Below are 24,717 nucleotides of genomic sequence, written 5' to 3' on the forward strand. Positions count from 1 at the left end.
TCAGAATCAAAAGTTCTGAGGAAGATTTTCAGCATTTCCTCTTTATAATAAATTATCATAAATATTATTGCCTTTCCATAGATCACCTTGATCCTAATTGGACTTCTAAACATCAATTAGTTTTTTTCACCTATAACTTTATTGATTGACTCATTTTAACTGTAAACTCTGACAGCCTGTCTTGGAGATTGAAAAACAACATTTCATGCACATTAATTGTTCATTGTACCACGATTAATCAAATTATGATTATGAAATGTGTTTTTAATGTTCTCCATGAAGGCACCAAATGTTTTATTCTTATATTACTTTGAGTTTCCTTGAGTGTGGGCTGGTAAAGGTTTGTAAATCCCTTTAAGGCACTGTGTAAGGATAATAAAGTACATAGGAGTTAAATGTACCTACAGCTTAAAAAGTAGGTTCTATACATAATTTTCTCCAATCATAAAATTATTTGATATTTTACTATCTTCTTTCACTACCTTATACAATTTTCATCTTTCCAACTAGTTTTAGAGAATTATTTTACACACATTTCTCATTAAGCATGGGATTGTTAGTTTGCTAGTTAGCATGCTGAACTAGTGGAGTTAATATTGTTGTGAAATAAAGTGATACCTCCACTTAACAATGACTACCTACAGTTACTGTAAGGCAGTCATATAATAAAATCTTAACATGTATATTTTGTTCACCCTGTGGTGTCAAATTCACCTTAAACGTCACCTCCCAGGTGTAGAAGTGACGCAATCCCCCCTGCTGTGTGGCTAATTGCCTCTACTCACCAGGTTAGCTCGCTGTTAGCATACATTAGCATCGTTGATCCCGTTATGTTGGACGTTTACAGTTAATCCACTTCCATGATAGAATATAAACACACTGTACGGAAGTCTGCTCGGCTAATTACGTTTTCATATTAGACATTAAGTTTAAAATAGCGATTCTGTGGGGACATATATCTGTCCTGTTAGCTAAGAGAGCAATTAGCTCTCTGTGTTTACTTTCAATTCAAATCAGAAAACTTTATTTGTTCCTCCGGAGACAATTAGCACTTCTGAATGAACGGAAGAGGATCAGGGTCACGAGGAAATAAATAAATAAATAAATAAATAAATAAATAAATAAATTTTTAAAAAAGGATAAGGGCCACGGATTTTTTTTTTAGATGTTTGGTGAGCAAAAAAATGTTTAAGGTGAACTTTTTTTAAAATCTGAAATTAAAGCTGCTGTTGGTAGGAATGGTGTAAAAAAACATTACTTTTTTCTGCTGGGTTTGGAGAAAAGGTCATAACGCCCATCAGTACTCATCAGTAAATGAAGTAATTTGAGACTATTGCGAAATCTCTGCGTTTTCCAATGCCTTTGTATCAAGCAATGTTATTATTCCCCTCGTTCCCGTTATCACGGACCAATCAGAGCTAATCTCCAATTCTCTGTTCTGATTGGTTAAGGGGTGACCCCTACTACATCCACTGATTGGTTATGAGTCCGGCACTATCATGACTGCTCACGCCGACCTGTGTTGGGGGGCTAAGAGGAAATCTGGTTGGGAGGGATAGTGTTGACATTCGAAGTCCCTCTCTCTGAACAGATGTTTACTCTGTGACTACCAACAGCAACTTTAAAATCAGAATACTGACACCTTTAATAAATCCTTTTTAGCTTGGCGACATGAAAGGCGATTATCTGCATATGATAATATTGTTGTATTCCTTTGTTTGAATGTTACTTTGAGTTATTTGTAGACATGTCGACGTAAACATGAGGATTTTTCATTATGTTTTGAAGTGATAACTGATGCTAAAAATCTTCCTCAGAACTGTTGATTCCTCAGTGTAAGACAACTTGTTATCGGGCAGTTTTCTGCTTGTAACGTTGGTATCATAGGAGTCCTTATATCTACAGAAGTGTTGCCAGTTAAAGATGAATGACTGTGGCCTTAAGATGTGGGATCATGTTCACAAATAAAATCCTGCACACTAATATAGAAATAATGTGAGCGGTTAAAATCTCCCCAACAGAGCAAAATACAAACGATAGCACAAGAGATTTAACAGTCAGTTAAAATCATCGGATTGAAACAATGTGAGGCGCTGTTGATAAAACACTGTAGGCAACTCTGAGAGGTAGCGCAAGCAAGTTCCATACAAAACCGTGTTCAAGTACACAACCATAGCAGAACTCAGGGAAGCTAGCATTCATACTGACATCTAGCTGAGACCATATATTTTTTCTTTTGCATAATGTGAATAGTAAACAGGCATGCTACATACAGTACCAGAGTGGGTGAAATTAAGGTGTGAGCAGGACCCTCCGCCCTCACCTGCCACCTCCGAGCCTGACCTCATCTGACCTCACCTGACCTCCCCTCTATGCAAAGACGCTAACTTCAAATGTGTCACCGCTTTCAGATATTTTGTGCTCCCTCTTTAAAGCATCATTTAGAATAAAAGCCACATTTTGGGGGATTTTTGGCGGCAAGTTGACTGCAGGTCAGTTTCGTCTTCAGGACAATGGTTAGAGAAAAGGGGAGTATTTATCTGGGCGTAAATATTACAACTTCCCAAATTATTTATATACAAAGTGCTACTCAGTTAGCTTTCCAGCTAAATGAGGCTACAGTCTCATGTAAAAGCATCCTGTAATAAATACTGTAAACATGCACAGGTTATAGTAGTGAAGGGCTCATTGTGTTCCATCTTTGATACGTCTACCCAGCGTCTGTTAGCTCACACAAATATAACAGGCTAACAGAAATATGAGGGTGGCTTGTGCGCAGGTTGGCACACACTCAGGTGTTTGGCACAGCGTCACACTGAGGCTCTGAGAGCTGAGACGAAGCTGATGAGACAAGGACGAGATGAACTCTAGGACTGTTTAAAATGCAAGGTGTGAGTGAGTGAGAAGATAAACCCTGATAGGTGTCAGGAGTCACAATCAGCTTGTTCCAGAGAGTTCTATGTTTCACTTTAAAGTCATCAGATGTCCCAGGACACGTTGGAGGCTCATGATGTCCCTTTTTAGAACAAGAATCCAGATTTCAGAAGCCAAAGGAACCCTTAAAATCTGCCATCTTTCAAGAATGGTGACCTTGAATAAGGTTTTATTAGACTTTCACAACAGACCTTCATATTAGAGTAAGACTGATTCCTTAAAATGATTCCACCAAAGCCTTTTAAACTATCTCCCATCTGCAGATTACATTAAATCAAGGTTTTAGAAAGTAGGATGTCCCATAGAAAAACAAGAAGATGAAATAAACGTAACTAAATAAAGTATTTTATAAAAATATATCAGTTTATGTCAGAGTCCAGACATGTAATGTGCAGAGGGAATAAAAGAAGCTGCTGCAACACGGGGTGAAAGTAGGATAAAAGTAAAAGTGAGAAATGGAGGACGTATGGAAAAGAATGAAGCACTGGGAAAAGATAACGGGGAGTTTTCTTCATCTTTACTCTAAAAAGGTTTAGAATAAAAATGTAGACATATGAGAGTTATCATGAGGAGCACTTTCCTCTAAACATGTTGACCTTACTCTGTCAGACATCGAGCGTTTTTACATCGCAGAACTACCACACAGCTTGAACTGTTTCTCCCAGTGTGTAGATAAGACAGATTTTAGAGACTATAACTAAAAAGCCAAACAAGAATCTCACTGTTGTGCACAGGAAGTGTCGGGTCGTGTACAGAGCTGTGGTGGAAACCTAACCTTAATTTCTCAAATTAATAGAGGGGCCTGGAGATCACAGGGAGCGGCATCAAACTGCCCATCACTTCACGTCCATTAAGAAGAAGAAGCTGCACATACTGCGGTCAGACGGAATCATTTAAGAGATCTGAATCAGAGGGACTCGCTGGAATCAGTTACAGGCAATGCGATGCACTTAAAGGCATCCCAGCGACCACAGCTGAGCACTTTAAGTCTCCGGTCACACACTACTCCACGTTTCACTCATAGAGACAAAGCACATACTTAAAATCTCCTCTCTAAATGAATATATGTGAAGGAGTGTGAAGAGAAGTCTAATTCATACAAATTAAAATACAGTATTGGGGAATATGAGACTGTGCTGAGGCTAAACAGGAAGTGATGTCATGACTTTGCCTCTGTTTGACACAGAGACTGTAAAAGACATGGATGTAACCTCAGTGAGATCATCCATTGTTTCCTGAGGAGACCAGGTCGCCATATTGGAAATGCTGGCTCCACCTAACTTTTGTCAAATTAGCCACGCCCCTAATTCTGCCTTACGCATAACTCTTAGACTAAATGAGACCAAGATGGACAACTCATAAAATATTCAGCCACCACTAAGGAATTAGGTTTGGGTTTTTTTTCTTATCATGGGAGTTTTCTTGGACTTTGGAGCCTCTTGTGGACACTTGGGGAACTGCAATTTTTGTGCACTGTCGCATTAGCTTCATTTATCAACATCAGATGTTCCCGCTTCATTAGATCTTTTAAACATGTCTCCACTTAAACAAGGTCTGATTGTGTCTTTATTTCAGGCTAATGGGATTCTGGAGTGGACTCAATATTTGTTAGCAGGCTTGGGATGAAGATGGATGAAACTGCATGAGTTGATTTGGAATTTTTATCAGAAAGGTCGGCATCCATCGATTTTTCAATCAAAAAACAAAGGTCAACTTTTCCCTCTGTTTCAATCAGCAGCTCAAAGGTTAACTTCTGCTTCTGCTTGAGCTGAAAACAGCATGCAGGTAACAGATGCTCCGTCTCTAGCCCTTTTCTAGAAGAAGTGTTGGAGTGGTAGAAAAAGAAGGTGGTGGAGGTAGTAATTCAGCCGTTTAATGCCCCTGTAAAATCTGCCAAACGGCGTGCAGTGGGGTGTGATGTTCAAGGCGTTCTGTGACATGTAATGTGTGCTGTCTGCCACTAAGGGGATTTAAAAGCAGCTTAAAGTCTGGGAGTCTGCAAAGCTCGTTAGCTTCTTTTATCTTGTGCATTGTCTGGTTTAGAGATGAGGCTGCAAACAGGAGGTTAAAAAGTCACAGACTAGCGTATCATCGTCACATGGACATTTGTAAATTAAAGAAACGGCTCTAATATGAAGGTCTGTTGTTGATGGTCTTACTGTATTCTTGCAGACAGATAGGGATACACAGAGATTGAGTCAAAGAAGCATATTTGAAGTGACATGCATGTGTGTGTGTGTGTGAGTGTGCTCCACAAACACCAACAGGAAAAGATGAAGGATGACACAATCCACCGCTCTCCAAAAACAGGTCATTCTATTTGTGTTTCCAGCTTCTGCATCACAAAGAGACTGACAGTTTCCTCTTCAGTTCACGTTGAACAATCACCGCTGCAGCATCTTCCAGCTTCAGTTCAGCTAAGGTTTCTAATTTTTTGGCATCAAAAAGTCAGAAAAACTCGCCCCACAGAGGTCAGAGTAATCCTGATTCCTTAGAGACAGATGTCCATTCCCATCACAGCAGACCCACGTGTTCATCGGTGAGAGATAACGCTCTGGGGAGGAGATATTCGTTACCACAGAATGAAACTTGTGATCCATTTTCCATTTCCAAACAGGGCCCAGGTTCAGGTGTGGGTTGGTATTCGGGTTGTGCTGGAGGTAGAGCGTCAGGCAGACCATGCTCGTCGTGCAGCAAGAAACAACAGCAAAGTACAGGAACAGGTTTTTTTTTCATCTGGTGCAGGCGCTTGAGAAGGATAGTGCTTAAGGGAATCTGAGGGAGTGGTGTCGTGTCGGTCAGGGGTTGTTGTGAAGTCAGTCTTGACTCAGGTCCAGTTTTATCAAGATTTTAAAATCACTGTTGGCAGAAAAAAACACAGAGTGACTCAGAAATTTAGCGGAGGAAGATGAGTGATGACAAAAAATTATAAAAGACGCTGTGCTTGTTCCCTGAGGAGGACTTTGAGTCCTGTTTTTAGCATCCATCTTTAGCTTCTTGGACTCAACACATCCTGATGTCTTTGATCGTAAAGGGGACTAATAAATATCTTGATTTAGTCATTGCACATTTATTTTGTTTGTTTTCACACATTGATAGCACTGTAAAGTCAGACATTTGGAGTAATACCCATGTACCTGAGAGGAGTCTTTTTCAGTCTGGTTCTAGTTCCCCTTTGCATCAAATTTAAAACAGCAACAGTCATGCTAGGCTGAACTTTGAATGAGCAGGACTTTACTCACATCCCCAGTTGAAAATGATGGCGGCCGTGATAATGGCGATACCTCCCAAGATGGAGACGATGGACAGAACCATGGCGTTGCGGCCAAGACGTCGAGCACCATCAAGATTCCCCTGCTGCAGACTGTTTCGGGACTGAAAGGGAGAGGATTAAGTTTGTATGTGATCACAACTGAATCTCACTTCCTGTTGTCTTAAAACAATCTGATCAGGATAACAACAAATTTAATTCAGTTAATAAATCTGTTGTCCTCAACATGCTCTGTCCTGATGGCGAGCTAAAGGTGCAAGCTTGGGCGCTCTAACTTGATATGTTGTCATCTTATTGGGTTTCCCCCTTAATCTCTAATAGAAGCACAGAGTACAGACATACCATCACTGAGAAGGTGAGGGCTACGATGTTGATCGGCCACAGTGGGCAGAAGCAGGACAGGATGGCCAGGAACAGGTAGTCTCTCGGCTTGGACCCGTCCACAGTGGCCTCTGTGATTGCACTGGGCTGGCGGGTGAGGGAGGGCCTTGGGGAGCCCGCCGCCACCGAGCCGGACCGGCTGCCCAAACCAGACCTCCCGTTAGCATGTCCGCCGGGCTTGGCGTGAAGTTTGGGCGACACAGAGGACACTGTGGGAGAGGAGTCCGCCCTCACGGGGCCCATGCCGTTACCTGGAGGAGGAGAAATGAACAAGGGAGACATTACAGAGAGAACAAAGATGAGACCCTGGTAGACACAACCAGGATATTATGAGTTTTTATGAAAGTGCAGAAAAGACATAAAAAAGCTGATGGCAGAGTCGACCATGACTTTAAAATTTGAATGAATGGAAGAAGAAGAAGAAGAAGAAGAAGAAGAAGAAGAAGAAGAAGAAGAAGAAGAAGAAGAAGAAAGAAGAAGAAGAAGAAGAAGAAGAAGAAGAAGAAGAAGAAGGTTAAGAAGAAGAAGAAGGATAAGAAGGTGAAGAAGAAGAAGAAGAAGGAGAAGAAGAAGAAGAAGAAGAAGGTGAAGAAGAAGAAGAGGAAGAAGAAGAAGAAAAGAAGAAGAAGAAGAAGAAGAAGAAAAGAAGAAGAAGAAGAAGAAGAAGAAGAGGAGGAGATGATTGAAATGGGGTGATGGATGGTGTCTGGACCGGAGTATTTACTGGTCTCCATGTTGTCATTGACCACCGTGAGGAGGTCCATGTCTCTCCCCGCCTCTGTTAGACCGCCATCAGCGTCTGTTGTCAGGGCGTGTTGCTCTGCACTGACTGGTTGGGAAGTCACGGCGGCTCCTTCCTGCTGCGTGCTGACTGGATGCTGGGATTCCTCCATGCTGCTGAATTGCTGGGTGGCGGCGGCGGCAGGACTGGTGGCCATTAAAAGGCGAATATATAGCGAAGGGTTGGAGAGAAGCTGAAGGCAGGGTGGTGCTCTGAAACGAAACATAGAGGAGAGGTTAGAAGTTCACATTTTTCTATTTTGCATAAGAAACTGAAAGAAGGGATTTGAAAGACAGACTTGTCCAGTTTTTCTGAAGCAGTTTGATCAGAAGCCTTTTTCGTGTCATGAATTGCATGCTACAATCTTTCCAGGATATCTCCCTGACAATGCTTTCTGTCTTACACCCTTTACTGCCCTGTTTGAAACAAGACTCAACATTAACACCATTTTAACTAAACTATGATTCTTAACTACATCAAAGCAGCTGTCATGTCTTAAATGTGTGACTCACAGTGTTTTTTACAGCACGGAGGTTTCTGCACACACAGACTCTTTCATTCACCAGCTACACTGAGGAGGATAGTTTCACTGGTTGTATAGAGCTTCTGTTCCCCGTTACCTAATAACCGCTGTGTTATTAAAATCTCAACCCAGGAGGTTTGACAGAATATTAAACTGCTGCACAATAATGCAAGAACATTATTAGATTTCTCAGACCTCTCTGTCAGGACCCCGAGGTCGAAGCAGAAATTAACTGGACTGAGAAATGAGGGTGTGCATGAGGCGTCTGTGGAAGTATAACTGATGCTACGTTTCTACGTTTCTTTAGGATCAGAAGACACGCTGACACTCCTTTTAGTGAGACTTTTAACATCATTTTAAGGACTTTTAAGAAGCTCAAACATAGACTGTTTAATACAAAGGAGTAGCCTCCATGACTCAACCTAGCTTTGGTTGATCTTGCATGAGGAAAAGAGACAGAATTGAGCTTTGACCTCAAATTGGCCTTCTCGCTAACAGCTACAGGGTGCTCGCCTGTCAGTATGCAAAACTTGTACGAGTTATAAATAAATCCACCTCCGTACAGTGTGTGCTGATAGAGAAATGAGCTATACAGACCTAAACTGTTTTTTGAACCAGGCTGTAAACATGTTTATTTCTGCAGTAAAGATCGTCATTTTTGAATGGGTGTGTATGTGGTTTCCGGTGCCTTTGCAGCCAGCCTCTAGTGGACACTCAAGGAACTGCAGTTTTTAGCACTTCTGCATGAGCTTCATATTTTAAGACTGGTACAAAATGCTCAAATATTAAAGAATGGAAAGTCCACTCCCATAATGAACCCTCTTTCAGAGAAGTTTGTTTACAAGATTGAATACTTCTTAACAGCAAGGGATGTGTCAAAAATGAACAGACCAAAATGTTCCTGCTTTGGACTTATTAGTAGAAAAAGGTCAACATGTCGTCGTACAATGAATCATCTGATGTCCTACAAGAAGTAATGTACAGTTTTTCATGTGTGACTTATGAAAAGTCCAGTTTTCTGACATCCAGACACCATCACAGCCACAAGTTTCAGTCTCATCCAGTCTGTTTAAGCACCTGCGTTTTTCTCCTAACTATCTAACATTAGTTTCTTGGAACAGTGTCAGGTTTTGGCACAAAAAACAGACTGGATTCAAAGTCAAACTTCTCCTTACTGCGGACATTGGCAGCCTTTATCAGTCTTCTAGTGCATCACTTTCTTTGGCCTCAAGTAGGATCTCTAAATGTGCTCACCATCACTCAGGCTACATACATCTTAGTGCTTTACTTTCACTGATTTGTGGTTTGTAGTTTGGGTTTGAGATCAGCCTGAGAAGCCCAAACTGAGAGCACAACCACTGCGTTTGGTAAAAAGAACAAGAAGAAGAAAGTTTGTGAAACCTACAACATAAATATAACAGAGCTCTATGATGTGTGTGGGCTGATGAGGTTGCTCCTTGCTGCCAGCTGCTGAGGTTTCTGGCTCCAGGTCTTGCGTGGAGGCGGACTCGAGCTCAGGCTGTGTTTGTTTGAAGTCCTACGGGTCACTGATGGAGCTTATTTAGCCTCGTACGTCACTGAAGACCTCTTTAATGCAGAAGTGTTGTGAAGTACGGAGGCGGGATGTTAATCAGTCGCTCATTAACAGGGAACATTGATTATGAGTTACTTTTTACTGTGTTTCCATAACAATCAAAGATTAGAAAATAGAGCCAGAGTCATTAACTCAAGTAGGACATTAAATGCTGAATTCAGATCCATTAAAAACTTCATTTTGTGGTTTCAGTCGACTCTGATGGACGACTATCAAACTTTCTCCTCCTGCAGCCCTTTGTTCCGGTCTATCTCCTCCATCTTGAACCTGCTTGGGTTAAACAGATGTTCCTGTGACTCTGCATTCAATAAGAAGTCCCTCTCTCCGCAGTGTGGGATGCTGGACCCCTGAGGCAGAGCTTCATCGATCTGAGCTGCGGCCCGGAGTTCCAGCAGCTTCTTAAAGAGCAGATTTTGGGGAAAGGGCTCCGCTGCAGCACCCTCCTCACACTGAACACAGTAATGACCTGCCAGGGCTCGATTGATGACTTGTACTGTCCCCCCCCCCCACCCTCCCTCCAGGAGTGAACAATGCGGTGCTGCCTCGCTCTCTAAAAGCTGACAAACGCAGTCTTTTCTTACTGAGTTACACTGTGTTAGGGATGCAGCAGCAGCAGCAGGCTGAGTAGCTGCAGTGTAATTTAACACATGTTACAGGATACAAGTGTTCTTCAAAGGACCTCTGCAGAAAGCTGTGAACGCCCCCCACGTGGTTCTGAGCGGGGACTTCCTGTTAGACATCGAGTGAGGCTTCAATCAACTCAGACAAATATGCACTTAAATATATCTACAAATTAGGCTGTCAATCAATCTATCAATACATTTTAATCACTGTTATTCATCTTTTCTTAATACTAACGGTTGTTTCTACATTTTATCATAACGTCTGTTACAAAATGAATATTGATCATTGAAGGAAACCAACAGTATCAAGTTTAAGGGTTCTCTTTAGAGTCGTGTGTTGGGGATGTTTGTCCCTTTTCTCCTGGAGTTATTTATATTTAAAAACCTGATTATATAATGCAACGTAATCACTTAATATTAAGATTGGGGGTTGCTTCAAATCCAAAGCTATGATCATCTCTCTGTCTTGTCAGAGGAGTGATTTATATTGAAATACACTTCTTACTTGAAGCTTTCTTTGTATTTCAGTGCAGCTTATTCTCTTTCTTTGGGACTTTAAATTGTGACTTTGGTAAACATCTTTTTAAGTCTTGCAGCCCTCAAAGACCTAGACAGCCGGTGGCAGCTACTTGTTCTAAAACGTTTGATAACTAATGAACCGCTAATCCTCTCAACAAGCTTTAAAAACTCAGCTACAGTGGATATTCTCAGCTTTCCATTGATACCATTTGTCTCATTCAGCATATTCAAAATAAATTCAGGAGAGTCTGGCGCCCCCAAAGATGGTCTAGGTCTTTAAGTGTTAAGGTTTTAAGAAGATTGTGGTCACTCTGTTGTGTTACCTTTTAAGGCGATAACATGTTAATCCCAATCCCTTCTTACCTCACTAATTTTTCTGATTAATGCATGCACATTCTGTGATTTAAAATCAGAAAGCAGTGCAGCAGTTACATTGTGGATTGCAAGCAGAAACAAACCTCCTTGGGTAGAAATGGATAAAGAAACAGGAAGCGAGTTAAGCTTCAAAGCTCTGCCGGATGATTCCCTCAACAAGACCAGTTATTTGATTTGACTGTCGATGTGAACCGAGTCCCCACCAGAGTACGTTGTGGAAATCTAGCCTCTAGATTTTTGGCGCATGAGACACGTGAGATTCGTTTCTCACAACAGCAGAATGAACGGTCTGATCTGTCCTGAGTCAATCAATCAATCTTTATTTATATATCATCAAATCACAACTAATGTTCTCCTCAGACTCTTTCCAAACAGAGCCGGTCTAGACCGTACTCTGTGTTCTATTATTAACAAAGACCCAACATCAAGACCGGATCAGATCCAGTCCCATCTTACAGACAGGACTCAGTCTGATCTCATCTTAATCCACCATGAGCAGAGCACTTTGCAGCATTTAGCAAGTTACAGTGGCAAGGACAAACTTCCTTTAACAGGCAGAAACCTCCAGCAGGACCAGACTCATGTTAGACACACATCTGCTGAGACCGTGTTGGAGAGAGGGATAGAGGGGATGAAGAGAGAGAGAGAGATGATAGTGGGGAGACGGATAGTAGTAGTTGTAGCAGCTGGAGTCTGGCACGTCCACAGCAGCAGAGATCCAGAGGAAGCTACGAGACAAGGGAGCTCAGGGACTCTGCAGTGGCTTAAATACCGGATTACTTGGTGGAAGCGCCCCAAATGTGAATTGAGTCACCAGAGTATTGTGTCGGAAATACTACTTGCTGCCCAAGCACACGGCTGATACAGAGAGCCCTCCTGCTCCTCGCCAAAGTTTTCCTGGCACCTCTGTTGCAAACTATCCAGTGTGGCCTTATTTCCCCCCATGTGAGGTTAGACACATTGAATTTGGTTATTTGCTTCACGTGTGGAGGATCCAGGGAGGGATCTCTGAGGGGTTTTGTGTTGAGCTGCTTTTTCTGGACAGTGTTTGTGATTCTTTAGGATTGTTGCATTAATTACAGACATACATTAGCTTAAAGAAAGCTGATGACAGTATTGAACACTTGATAAATTTCCCTTTAAGGTGAAGAGATAATAAAAAGTATGATTAACAGCCTCAGTTATTAACAGGAATATCATTCGGGTGCATGAATGTTAGCAGTGTAACATATTTCTCTGTAATTTCTGATACAGCTTCAGAGCTGCAGCCAAAGTGAGAGGTCTTTAATGAAACATGGAGCATTATTAAAGGGGTAAGAGTCTAAACAGACTAAACTCCCACAGCAATTAACCTGCTGCTGCTTTCCCTGCTTCCCTCAGAAGCCCTGCAGGCCGCATCCTCTGCACCGTCTGCATCGTCTGCATCGAGCCGCCTCGGACACTTATTAGGAAGCTGGAGGGGAAATTAGTTGGAACCATTAAAGACATCAGGCTCTGTTGTTTTTAGCTCTGCTGCAGCAGCAGGGTAATGACTGTGTGCTTTGAAAATGTTTGTTTCATGCCAGGGTTGGACGAGCATTTAGCTGATGTATCTGCCTGATGAGATATGCCATTAAATCGTGAGTGTCAGTCCGTACAGTTAGAGTTAGAGCCTCAGGTCAGTGATGGAGGAACTAAGGTTTATGATCTGGAGCCAATTACAGACTGGATGTAAATGTGGGCGCAGCATTCATGTTTAAAAAAGGAACATGTGTAAAGGGGCTGACACCTGCATTCTTTCTGACGGCCAGCAGGGGGGGCTCAACTCGGTAGCCAGAAAGCGTGATCTTGAAGTCTTCGAGAAAATTAAAATTAAAACGTGTTTTAATATTTCAGGAAACATCTTCAGAAGATGTTAACAGACATCATGACTTTAACTTTGAACTTTAAAGACGATGAGGCACAGTACGATTAAAGATAGCTTCCTGTGGATGACTTTTGCTACGACAGTGACCTGAAAAATATTTGTTTGGCATTAAAATTTTTCTGCTGAACATTTTCTTCAAAGCCTGTTTATATTGGCGTGACATTTACTACACAGTTACCCTTTTTCCAGCTGTCTTTTTCAGGTCAGTCCTGTTTCTCTTATCCAAATGTTGTCAATCCTCGCACTAAAACTACGATGGGAGGTCGTGCCAAAATGCCATGCTTGAGGTTTTATCGTCTAAAAACCAACGGGCTAGGGTGCTGGTGGCCTAGCAGTCTAAGCGCCCCACATACAGAGGCTACAGACCTCATCGCAGGGGTCGCCGGTTTGATTCCCGACCGGTCAACTATCTCCTGCATGTCATCCCCCACTCTCTACTCCCCACATGTCCTGTCTCTCTTCAGCTGTCCTATGGAATAAAGGCAAAAAAGCCCAAAAGGCTGATGTGGACTACATAATGTTCCATAAATCACATTATTATAAAGAAACTAGAAAGAGCCGTTTGTTCATAATTGTCATTATCATGTTTACTGTAATGATTTCATCTTATTTTAAAGTATTTTATTATCTTCTTTCTTGCTTTAGTCTTCTGTTCGTTCGATGTGACGCACTTTGGGTTGCGTGCTCGAGTCGTATTCATGAAAGATGCTGCACAAATAAAGCTGGGTTGGATAAATGAGTCCAAAAAAGTGACTCCGACTTGCTGCACTTTGTCGCATTAACAGACTAGTATAAGGAAAAGTCAAGCATTGAAATGATCAAAACTGTTCAAGTGTGGAAGTAAATAAGGACACTTCTGTGAGTTGACTTTAATGAAAGACTTTACTGTTGAAGTTTGCACTTAAACTAAAAATAAGGCATCTTATTTTATAATCTTTTCTGATGATTTTGAGTAGAAACCTTAATCTGTGAACGTAACGCAGTATTCAGGTTGATAACTTAAGAGGAGCAGGAACATGTACTCGAGTACTGCGTTACTCTCACTCTGCAGCCAGTTTAAAAACATAAAGTAAACCTGCATGTAGCAGAGGTTGATTTTCTGCCTCCTCAGATCTGTTTTGGAACAAAAATCAATTTTCATTTCTGGCTGGCAGAGCTGTGCGTTAACACTTCTTCAAAATGCAGAAAAACATTCCTGCTGAGATCAGCTCTTTAAATCTGATCCTCACAAACCGGATACCTCATCAGGTACACAACCTGACATGATCCAACACAACAGCTCCGTCATGACTTCAGGAACACATGACTGATGTGGAAATCTCTTCAGAGTACAACCTCAGCAGGAAAGTCAGAGTGAGATAAATACTCCTCTGACAGGTCAACACAAACTGATCGTTGTGTGTTTGTAAAGGATTCGGTTCTTCGTGCACCTGATGGAGCGGCCGCTGAGAATATATTTATATTCAGGAGTCGTCACACAGCAGCAGATTTCTGCACAGAGGCTCTGATGCTGCACGTGCTGGTGCAGCCTCTGTACCGGAATTGATTTCCACAAACAAAGCGGAAACTGACGGAGACTGATGAACTGAGCAGGGTTCATGATATCAGAACTGTGGTTTTATATATATATATGTTTATTTATTGATCAATGAAGGTTTTATTTCATCTGATATTGAAGATTTATCTGTGCTAGAGGATGATGAGCACTTTGTTCTGCAAAGCCTTATGGGTACTGTAGTTATTTCCAACAATGGGAATTTGAAAATATCGATCAAGCAGAAAAGTTTAAATTCCTTAAATTTCATATCATATCTCAATCTCAATCAGCCGTTACTGTCACCAGTCAGAACAGAAGCAGTGATGCTCAGAGTTTGCTTGTTTCCAACTTAGTTCATATTTGCAATAACTAATTCAAAGTATTCAAGTACACCTTGCATCCCTATCTAAACTCCTCCCAGGCTTTGGCACAGGTTGGCACAGAGTCATATTTTCCTGATGCAGGCTTTTTAATGAACCCCCAAATGAGCTGGTCTGAAAAAAGGTGTTCCAACCTTCTGAACTGTGACACACCATGGCGTGTTTTTTCTGAGAGCTGCACCAAAACTGCTCAAAGGTTGGAGGTCAGCCTTCATTAAGAGATGTAAAAGCCTGGCAGCATCACTGAGTCTTAGTCTGATCATGTTCTGGATGGATGAGACTCATTACCATCAAACCAGAGATTCATGTTTCCCAATCTCATTAACTTGGAGTGAAGCGCTCTCTTGTCTGTACGCCAATCCTAAAATGACACAAAGCTCGATCCAGGATCCAGTCTGCATTTTGCATTTCTTCGTTTTTCTTCAATGCAATCAAACACTGAGACGTGGCCTCACAATGAAGCATCATCATCTTCATCTGAGTGTGTTCCTGTTTCTCACATGTACAGATCAGCAGCAGCAGCAGCAGCAGCAGCATCCTGAGCCCCATCAAAGCTCTGAGGACTTCAAACTGAACACTGCAACATCTTAAACCTCATCTCTAAATCACACACTTACAGGCAGCCGTGTTACATCTTCACACACTTTCACCAACAATAAAACTGACTAAGAACCATCTGCTGCTTATTTCACATCCTCACTGCAATGCCGAGTCAGACCATGCACTCTACTGAAGCACAGAGCGAGCATGCACACGAGTGGTTCAACAGTTTATACCCCTGATTTTGGGATGAGAGGATGTTTTAGTGTTGAAACTGTGCCAATTTGGTCTCAAATGTGCTAAAAGATCTGAGATTTTTGGTGCTTTTCACCACAGAGCGATGAACAGAAGGAGCAGTGATCATAACTAGAAGCTTCTCCAAGAGTCCCTTTAAAAAAAACCTTAATCTTGTGATTAAGTGTTTAATCCTGGTTCTGTTGAAAAGAATCCCAGGAATAATAAACTACATCTTGTGTTTCTGCAGAGCTTAAACCCTGGGATGATGAGTCCTGAAAGCAGCATGACTCAAATCATATTTTAATACATAATTAATAGACTTCTCCGGATGTAAATGCACCAAAATGCAGACAAAAGGAAAGGAAAAGTGTGATGCAGGCTGAGAAGAAAGGAGTCGACACACCCACTGACTGAGAGTTCCAGCAGCAGCACATGTTTCACACCCAACGTGGAATAAACTGATTTTTTTTTTTACCTGGTCCTAATCCACAGGGAGCTGCAGGCTGATGTTCATGGTGTCTCTGCAGGAGGTACAGGAGGTACAGGAGGTACAATCCAGTGGTGCAGAAGCAGCAACAGAACTGAGAAGGGAAAAAATACACAAAGATTCTGGGTTAAAAAACTGGAGGCTCTTTTAAGAGGAAAAAGAAGCTTTAGTCTGTGATGGTTTTATTTAATAACCTGATTCAGGTTTCAGATGGAGCAGAGCGGTGGGATGTCGCTGCAGCAGCTCTCAGTCTGTTCCACTGCAAGAGGTAGAAGGAAAGGGAGGGGTGCTTTAATGTGTGTGTGTGTGTGTGTGTGTGTGTGTGTGTGTGTGTATGTGCAGATTTATTAGCGTGTGTGTGTGTGTGGCAGGAGGCAGCACTTTCACTACAGTAGCGTCTTCCCTCCTTCAGTGTGAAGTTGGCTGAACTTAAAGTAATTTTCTCTTTACACTTTCAAAATAAAAGGTTCCAGACTAAAGATAGAAGAGCTTTAACTGTGAAAAATTAGAAACAGTGTAAATCACTAAAAGCTTTTAAAGGAGAAATATTTCTGAAAATGATCAAGTAGGTATGTCAATGTATGAGTATTTGTTGTTCATTAGAGTTGGTTAACAATGCTAATTTGTCTAATCAACACTCAAAACCATTAATTATTATAAACACTTCCAAGCTGTAAGGTAAGCAGTAAATAAATAAATCTAAAACACTGCAAAAACAAAGATTAGTATCTTTTTCATTTAACATTTTGATTTAAACTCTTAAAAGACTGAAGTTGAACACAACTACCTGAAATTTAAAGGTCTCTTATTTTGAAAGTTACCTCTCCTGTTTCCTGTATGGCCTTGTTTGACTGCAGGAGTTTTGCTGCACCGTTTTCTGTCCCCATCCTGCTGTGTTTCTGCTGACAGAGCACAATCCCAACAATGCACCAGTCACAAACCACAACTCCAGATTATTCCCCGGAAATTATAAAATCACCTTTACTGATTATTATTCTTATTCTAAATGTTTCTGTAATCACATTTTAATCCTTTTTTTTAATAATGTTCATTTTGTGTTTCAGTTACAATCAATATAAACCCCTACATCTTAAAATGTCATACCATAAACAGACCTCAAAGTAAAACTGACATTTTCTACACTGGTATCATAAGAATGGATAAATTATCTCATTTACTTTTTTATTTTGAAAGGTGTTTTTCTGTAAATGTTGGCATGAATCTGAGTCAAATTAAAACAACAGATTTCTACTGCCCTCATGTGGTCACAGTAAGAACTTATAAAAAGAGAATGCACTGATAATTACAGTCTGTGATATTTACATGTACAAATTGGTCTAAATGTAATGTGATGAGTATGGAAGCACTAAGTGGATATGTCTGCATTTTATTTACTCAATTCTGCAGTGATAATGAGTTCATTTAAGTTGTATATTAGAGATCTAGACTAAATGCTATGTGATCATAATGTGTATCTTCAGAGCAGCAAAAGCATAAAACAAAAAATACTTTTAAATGAGCTCAATTCAATTAAGTAGATGTCTGCTTTAGACTTCTTAATTTATCCTATTCCATTTTCTATTTTGTTTAAACCATTTTATTGTCCCCTAATGCTTTTATTTACTCATCTATTTTTATTTATTCATTATTGAAAAACCTCTATAACAATGATGGTCTACTGTCCCACCACTTTATTCTGTTTAATTTGCATTTAATCTTTTAAATCATCTGCATAGTATTTTGTTATTGCATTGGTAATCGTACACTCCTCTCTGTTTATTATGTCATCCAAATCCTGCCATGATTTGTTTTTAAAAGCACTTTGTAAACATTTGTTTGTATTCAATCAATCAAGCTTTATTCATATATCAGCTTCCATACAAATCAAATGCAACTCAAAGTCCTTTACAGCAGTTGAAAAAAGAAAGAAACAGAAATAAAATAATGGCAAGACATATTAGAAAACAAAAATTGATTTTAAAATAGAGACTAATACACACCAAACGATACATTATTTGTAATTAAATAAGTTAAAGCATCAAATTAATATTAAGAATATAAATACTTAGAATAAATAAAAATAATAAAAAGGGAAGGATAAAAACTGTAGATTAAATAAAGGCTACACATATCAATACAATTTAGTAGAAAAAAAACAGATCATTAAATAAATAAAAATAATAAAAAATGAACTTAGAAAATTAAGTAAATTAAAGGTGCTATACAAATAAAGCTGTTATTATTGTATATATATTATATTATATATTATTATATTATATTATATTATATTATATTATATTATATATTAATTTACTGAAATAAGCACATTTGTATTGTAAATTATTATCAAAATATTAATAACTAAAAGATAACATAATTTTTGAACTCGACGTAAATTATTCAACATGTTGTCTGTGAGAGGCTTTTATTGTGAAGGTGTGTATATCTCTGTACTTCCGGAGCTGTGTTTCCGGTCTGGTTTGTTGTTGTCTGGCTCTGTTTCCGCTGTGGATGCTCCTGCAGCTGGACCCAAAATGACCAAACTGCAGCTCCTGAACGCCTACCTGACGGAGCGGCTGGCCGTGGTGGTGAAGGAGATCCTGGACGTGGTGGAGGACACGGTGACCGAGTACCGGGAAGAGACCGCGAGGACGCAGCGGGAGAACGAGAGCCTGCGGAGCCAGCTGCGGGACATCCTGCTGCTGGAGGCCGAGACAGAGTGGCTGAGTACGGGCCGAGCTTAGGCTGCTAGCTCCTGGAGCTCCTGGACCTTAGAGCTGAGAAATAACAGGATTCAGACTTTCTGAGGGAACTGATGTTAAATAAGGATTTAAACTTAAACTGTAGAGTTAGACAGCAACGTTAGGTTTCTACCTTTATACTCGGCTGAAGGGACATTTAATACATTAAGTTAATTCAGTTAATTCACAATAAAATGAGAATATTTTAACATTTTCCTGCTATTTCCTCTTAGACACAGTCAGGCACGAGCTCATGTTTAAAAATAAGGTAACTATTAAACTAAGAAGAGATGATATTTTCATAAATGTAACTATATGCAGAATATTATTTTAAATGTATTATAACACAATAATCTAACAAATTCTAATGGGCTAATTCATGAACAAAACAATAACATTAAATATTCAGAATATTTAAAGGATTTGGTGTGATGTTTTTAAAGCAGGCTGACTACTGTGGAGTTTTTATTTTATTTATTTATTTATATTTATTTATTATTTAAAAGGACATACATATTAATTAACATTTGCTGTAAATATGCCAGAGTTAGCCAAAAGGCTATTTACATCCGTAGTCCCTGTCAGATGTTTAAAAGGCTCCCTAAAAAAAGATCAGATTAAACAAAGATAAATAGAGTAAATAAAATCAAAGTAAGAAGGTAGAGGAGAAACCAAAACACATAGCAAACAAACAAAAAAGAGAAGAAAAGAAAAGTAATCAATAGCACCAACGATTAGCTTGCTTCTTTATACTGATCATCTAAAAAGCAATTGACACATCAGCTACGGTGGCCTAGAAGTTCAAAACACAACGGCAAAACAGGAACGATAACATTAACCAAACCGGAAAAGGTCGGTACCCTCGGGCCATAGACATTTATACGTAGACGCCGCATTGATTGGCTGATTCGTACGCCAACGTCGCCGCCATGTTGAATGTGGCAATCTGTAAAGATGCACACATATACGTAGAAACATGCCTCCTGATTGTTGTTATATGACCATACGGGTATAAATTTGACTTATTACCTTTAACAGAGCTTTCAGATTATACGCAACAATGTTTGTAACATTAGCGCTGTGGAGACCTCATTGCCGTTGTGTTTTGCACTTCAGGGCCACCGTAATCATCAATAACATCAATGATCTTTTATTGGTGTTATTAATCCCTAGAAGTGGTTAACTGCTGTCAAAACAGCTGTTTATTATTTCTTATGGCAAAGATTGATGATTGGTAGAACATTGTGCTGGCAAAAGAAAACTTACATACACATGCACAGGTCGAATTAGCAAAGAGGTCACACTTTGTCCACAGGGGGCGCCAAAAACGATACAGGAGCTTTCAAATATTTAATCAGCTCAAAGGTTTGGGCAAAGAGTCATGGGTATTCTGGTTGAATTATTAGTTGGATAGTAGAAAAGTTATCATAATGACTTAAATGTTAGTTTACCTGTTACTATGTGGAAAAAAAGAACACCTTTAATAGTCTCAGTCAGCTGTTTAACACATGTTGTGATTTGAAGAAGAGCTAAACTAACCCTTGATTGGAAGAACTGCACTGATCCTTGTTGATTCCACTTTGTTCACAGTTGTGTTCTTGTGTTTCATTTCAGGGTCGACCAGATCCACTCTAGGGTTAACCGCTCCTGATGAGCCACAGCTTGGACCCCGCTCAGAGGAGCCAGACTCCACCCTGAACCAGCCCAAAACTGCCTCCAACCATCCTGGGTGAGCAGGTGTTTCTTTGCCGCCTCCGGCACAGCAGAGCGAGGAATTCCCCCGGGCCGATCCTCCTGCCGCTTAACAAGAAGCCTGCTGAGACCCGGGAGACCGTCCTGAAGCCCGGGCCTCACAAGGAGGCGCTACTTAAAAGCATACCTCCTCTCTCTAACTCCCTCCTGCATCCTCCTCCTCCTGCTGCTGCTGTGCCTCCTCCCTAAAATTCACGTTCAAGTTCCTGTTCTGAGAGAGGGCACAGGCCTCAGCGACTCCTGTGATCAAAGATGAACCCGAGGAGTACAAAGTGAGTGAACCGTGAAGGCAACACAGACGCTCTGACAGCAGCTGCATGCGTCACGCAGGAAGCAGCTGAGCTTTAGATCAGACGCAGACAGGACGGTGGTTGGTGCATTCAGACCGACATGAAGCTCATAAGAAGAAGAAAGTGTCTCATGAGAAGCTCACAGTGACTAATGAGGGCGCAGCGGTGGTTACATCCCTGAGCTCGTACACCGCTGCCCCCGCTGCGGCGAGGCGTTCGACCAGGCCAGCAGTCTCCGCTCCACCTGGAGCAGAAGAGGAAACCCTACGCCTGCGAGTGGTTGCTGCAAATCCTTCGCACAGTCCGCAGACCTGCGGCGTCACCTGCGCACACACACGGGCGAGAGGCCGCACCGCTGCAACTTCCTGCTCCAAGAGCTTCAGCCAAGAGGAAACCTGCGGAGACACCTGCGCATTCCACACTGGGGAGCGGCCCTACAGCTGCCCCTACTGCTGCCGCACCTTCAGCTACGGAGACACCATGAAGAAACACAAACGCACACACTAGGAGGGAAGGCCGACCAAGGACGATCAGTGCTCCAAGACAGTTCAGCGGCTCCGGCAGCCTGCAGATACATTTAAAGAAGGACATGTGTTACATGGTCAACGCCTGATTGGTCGGTTTCAGGAGAGCGAGAGGTCGCAGTGAGGTCGCAGTAAGGTCAAGGAGCTCAGGAGAGGCGGTGCTAACACAAGCCAGTGGGATGTAGATATTGACCCTTACGTACATGTAGGTGTAGTGAGTCATGCGTAGTACCTTTACGTCTACACTGAACTGATGCGTCCTCACAGATCAGTCTGCTCTCTTTAGGTCCAGATCTCAAACACCAGCTGGGACAACATCCTGCTCTTAAAGCTACAGTGAGCAGATCATCCTCCAATCTTTATTTATGAGGCTTTGAATCACATCAAAAGTTTTGTCCTAACACTCTCCATGTTTTACTTTCATCATCTAGAGACGATCAGGACTCAGTAGGAGACTGGCCTGGTGTAATCATCATTATATAATAACTGCACTGCCGCTGACTCATCTGCATTTGTCTAAACTTGTTACTCAGGTCTGTTTTCATCATGAACCGATCTGCTGTTAATTATTTATCTAAAAGACACAAATATTAACCCTCAATGAAAAGAGTTACAGGTCAATGTTTAGTTTTTGATTAAAGAATGAAACAAGGAAGAGAAGAAGAGAACTTTTAGGTAACTAGAGCAGATAGATGTGTGATTTATTTAGTCATAGACTGATACTTATTTAAGAGGAAACATTTACAGACATGGAGGATGAGAAACTTAGTTTTTGAACTAGTATAAGGCAGCTTTATTAAACAGCTAACTATTTAAGTACATCTGCTCAGCTGTGATTCTCTGCTCCATGTGCTGTGAGAGCTCAACTACTCAATGACACTCCTTCTGAATCACTCCAAACAGCGCATTTATACTTGTTCTATATTGGCTAAAGTTATTGGCTTATAGATAATGATCAGTCAGGCTGTATTAAGGAACATGCAAAACTTTAAGACAGGTGGGATGTTTTGAAAAGGTGTTGTAGGGATTGTGAGGGAAGCTGTCGTTTGTCACTTCAGTGCAGGAAGAGGAAACATAAATATCAGCTTCATTTCTTACACGGCGCCCTGATGGTCACATGTGCCAGCCTCGCTTGTTACGAGCTAAGACGCAGGTATGTGTTTACTAAAGGATTGAAGATGACTTAATAAGACACTGAAGAAGAGAGCAGCGTATTTACAGCCCACTGGTTTGTGATGAAGCTTGAACAAGACTAACTTTTAAATCTAGAGTTGAAGTTGAGGACGAGCGGCACAGAATACCTGAGGAACCTGTTGCTCTTAAACGTTGTGTTCCTGTGAAGCGGACAGTTTGCAGTTTGTTGGCAGCTACACCGACCCTCCATGCCTTCATGTTTATTTATTCATTTATTTATTTATTTATCACTTACATATATCCTAAGTTTGACCTTTAGAAAGTCTGTGTTTCCTGCCTTCAAAGGATCCATCTCTGCGTCCACACTGAAAGACAGAACTCCAGACGTCTTCTCCTTCAGTCTGGATCTGTGCGTCACGGTGGGAGGAGACTTACCTCCATATGGCGGTTCTGAAATCTCCATTATTATTTTTCGACTGCAGAGATTTCTTTAAGTTTTCACTTCATTAACACACCTCCATTTTCACCTGCGTGTAATCCTGACTACAAGAGAAGACATCAGTTGTAGACACTCGGTGTGACAGATGATCAGTCCCAGTGGGAACTATGTTGCAGATAGATTAAGGTTTATAACGCTCTGAAAACAGTCATGAAAGACGACTTCCTCTCCTGAGGGATCTGATAGAAAACTCCAGAACAGTATCTTTCATTTCAAAGGTACCTGCCGTAGATGTTTGGTAGATAACTAGTTAAACTAGTTGAACTTGTAGCTGAGGTAACCGAGGTTAAAACTGATGCGTGTTGAGCTTTTTCGTATCCGTACCCGATTCAAGGACAAGGACTATCCACCTGAATCTTGCAATACTTTCCCTCGACAGCCTCCCACCTCTCTAGAAAGTCCCTGTATGCCTTTAACTGTACGCTTTCAGATGCTTTAAAATAGGTTTGCACTCCAGCGCCTGTCATTATCGTCGATTCAAGCTGTTGCAGTGCTCCCCCGAGTCCCTGCAGAGAAAATGAGTGCAAGCAAGCAGGGTACAGATCTCAAACTACAAGAGCAGGATCTTGAATGAAGGTGAGAAAGAGGCCCAGACATGTGTTTGAGTCCAGATGTTCACAGAGCAGATACTTACCAGCAGTGGAAATGAGACATGTGCATGCTGGAAATGTGTTAAATACGAGGTTTAGTGAAGAACTCTTCAGTGCTCCAGTTCAAATATAACAAATCGTTCTTCCCTGTTACGATTGAAGTGTTTCTTTTCTCCAGAGTGTCGACACTGTGATGGTGTGAGTGATGGATGGAGGTGAGGGTAACAGGTGTGTGTCTGAGGGGGATCACCTGAGACCTTGCTGTGTTCTCTCTCTGAGCTTCGACATCAGCAGAGTGGAAACCTGTCAGCTGAACGCCGCTGAGGGACTTTGATTAAACTGACATTAACTGGACTTTCTCAAAGAGTGAGCGGACTCATGAGGAGAGACTCTCCTGCCTCAGAGGAGACCGGCTGCTGCAATACTACACATAGAATAATATATTATTTATTTTCTCTTTCATCAGTGTTAGACTCTCATCTCGTCTGATGTCACTCCTGGAAATGTTGTGTGTTATTTGGAGACGGCTGATTGTAGAACATGAAGGGAAGCGGCTGCTCGCTGCAGAGGAACGGACAGACTTGTGTTATTTTTGCAGAAAACAAGACGATACATGAAGTCAGCGGTCATACCTGCTGGAGGAAGAGAGTGTGTTGATCGTCTCTGAAGAACGCTCCATTCTGTGTGATTAGTATTTTGTATTGATGTGAAACATCTTGTTTTTTTAGGCATAATAAATGTTCTAGACAAACTCTGCATGGTTTCTGTTCTCTGATTATAAAAACAGCTTCAAATCTTTAAATATGTGGCAGTAAAGTGCTGTTTAATGCAGGATAAATGAGGTTAAAGCCCTGAGATGATATATAAATTAAGAAATGACGATGCAAAAACTTTACTGCAAACAAAAGTCATGCAATGAAATGTTAATTTTGCAAAAGTAAGACAGAAAAAAGCCAAACGGTCCGTTTATTTTGTTATAAAAGCAGAACTTTGGGGTTGAAAATTGCAGGTGTATCTTTCTCAAACATTAAATGTGCAAAATTAGAAGTATTAGAAGTAGACATAGAAACCATCAAATCAATCGTATACACTACCAGTC

General features: G+C 41.0%; 2 protein-coding genes across 5 annotated transcripts in view; one reads left to right on the forward strand and one right to left on the reverse strand.

Moving 5' to 3' along the window:
- LOC117832997 (trafficking regulator of GLUT4 1) overlaps window positions 1–16,403 on the reverse strand; it is a 28,063-nt gene extending 11,660 nt beyond the window's left edge. For 2 of the 4 annotated variants that reach the window (XR_004635305.1, XR_004635304.1), the window contains exon 1: window positions 786–1,041. Coding sequence is in view for 1 of the 4 variants with exons in the window: in XM_034712337.1 (XP_034568228.1) it covers window positions 5,777–5,793; window positions 6,177–6,309; window positions 6,548–6,837; window positions 7,311–7,524 (654 nt within the window). In the remaining 3 variants the exon portion in view is untranslated. Of the gene's footprint in view, window positions 1–785; window positions 5,794–6,176; window positions 6,310–6,547; window positions 6,838–7,310; window positions 7,580–16,076; window positions 16,183–16,282 lie in introns of those variants that run through there. The other 2 variants (XM_034712337.1, XR_004635306.1) reach the window with 2 other exon arrangements.
- Window positions 16,404–18,540: 2,137 nt separating this feature from the next.
- Window positions 18,541–24,374, forward strand: LOC117832481 (zinc finger and SCAN domain-containing protein 5B-like). Its single transcript, XM_034711635.1, is given in 13 exon segments — window positions 18,541–18,815; window positions 20,444–20,558; window positions 20,560–20,724; window positions 20,762–20,800; window positions 20,802–20,865; window positions 20,867–20,914; window positions 20,916–20,951; window positions 20,953–21,036; window positions 21,039–21,108; window positions 21,111–21,151; window positions 21,153–21,287; window positions 21,289–21,417; window positions 21,419–24,374. Coding segments are annotated over 13 exon segments (1,185 nt in total). The 5' UTR covers window positions 18,541–18,622; the 3' UTR covers window positions 21,485–24,374.
- The last annotated feature ends 343 nt before the right edge of the window (window positions 24,375–24,717 follow it).

Source organism: Notolabrus celidotus, chromosome 20, assembly GCF_009762535.1.
Source record: "Notolabrus celidotus isolate fNotCel1 chromosome 20, fNotCel1.pri, whole genome shotgun sequence".
NCBI lineage: Eukaryota > Metazoa > Chordata > Actinopteri > Labriformes > Labridae > Notolabrus > Notolabrus celidotus.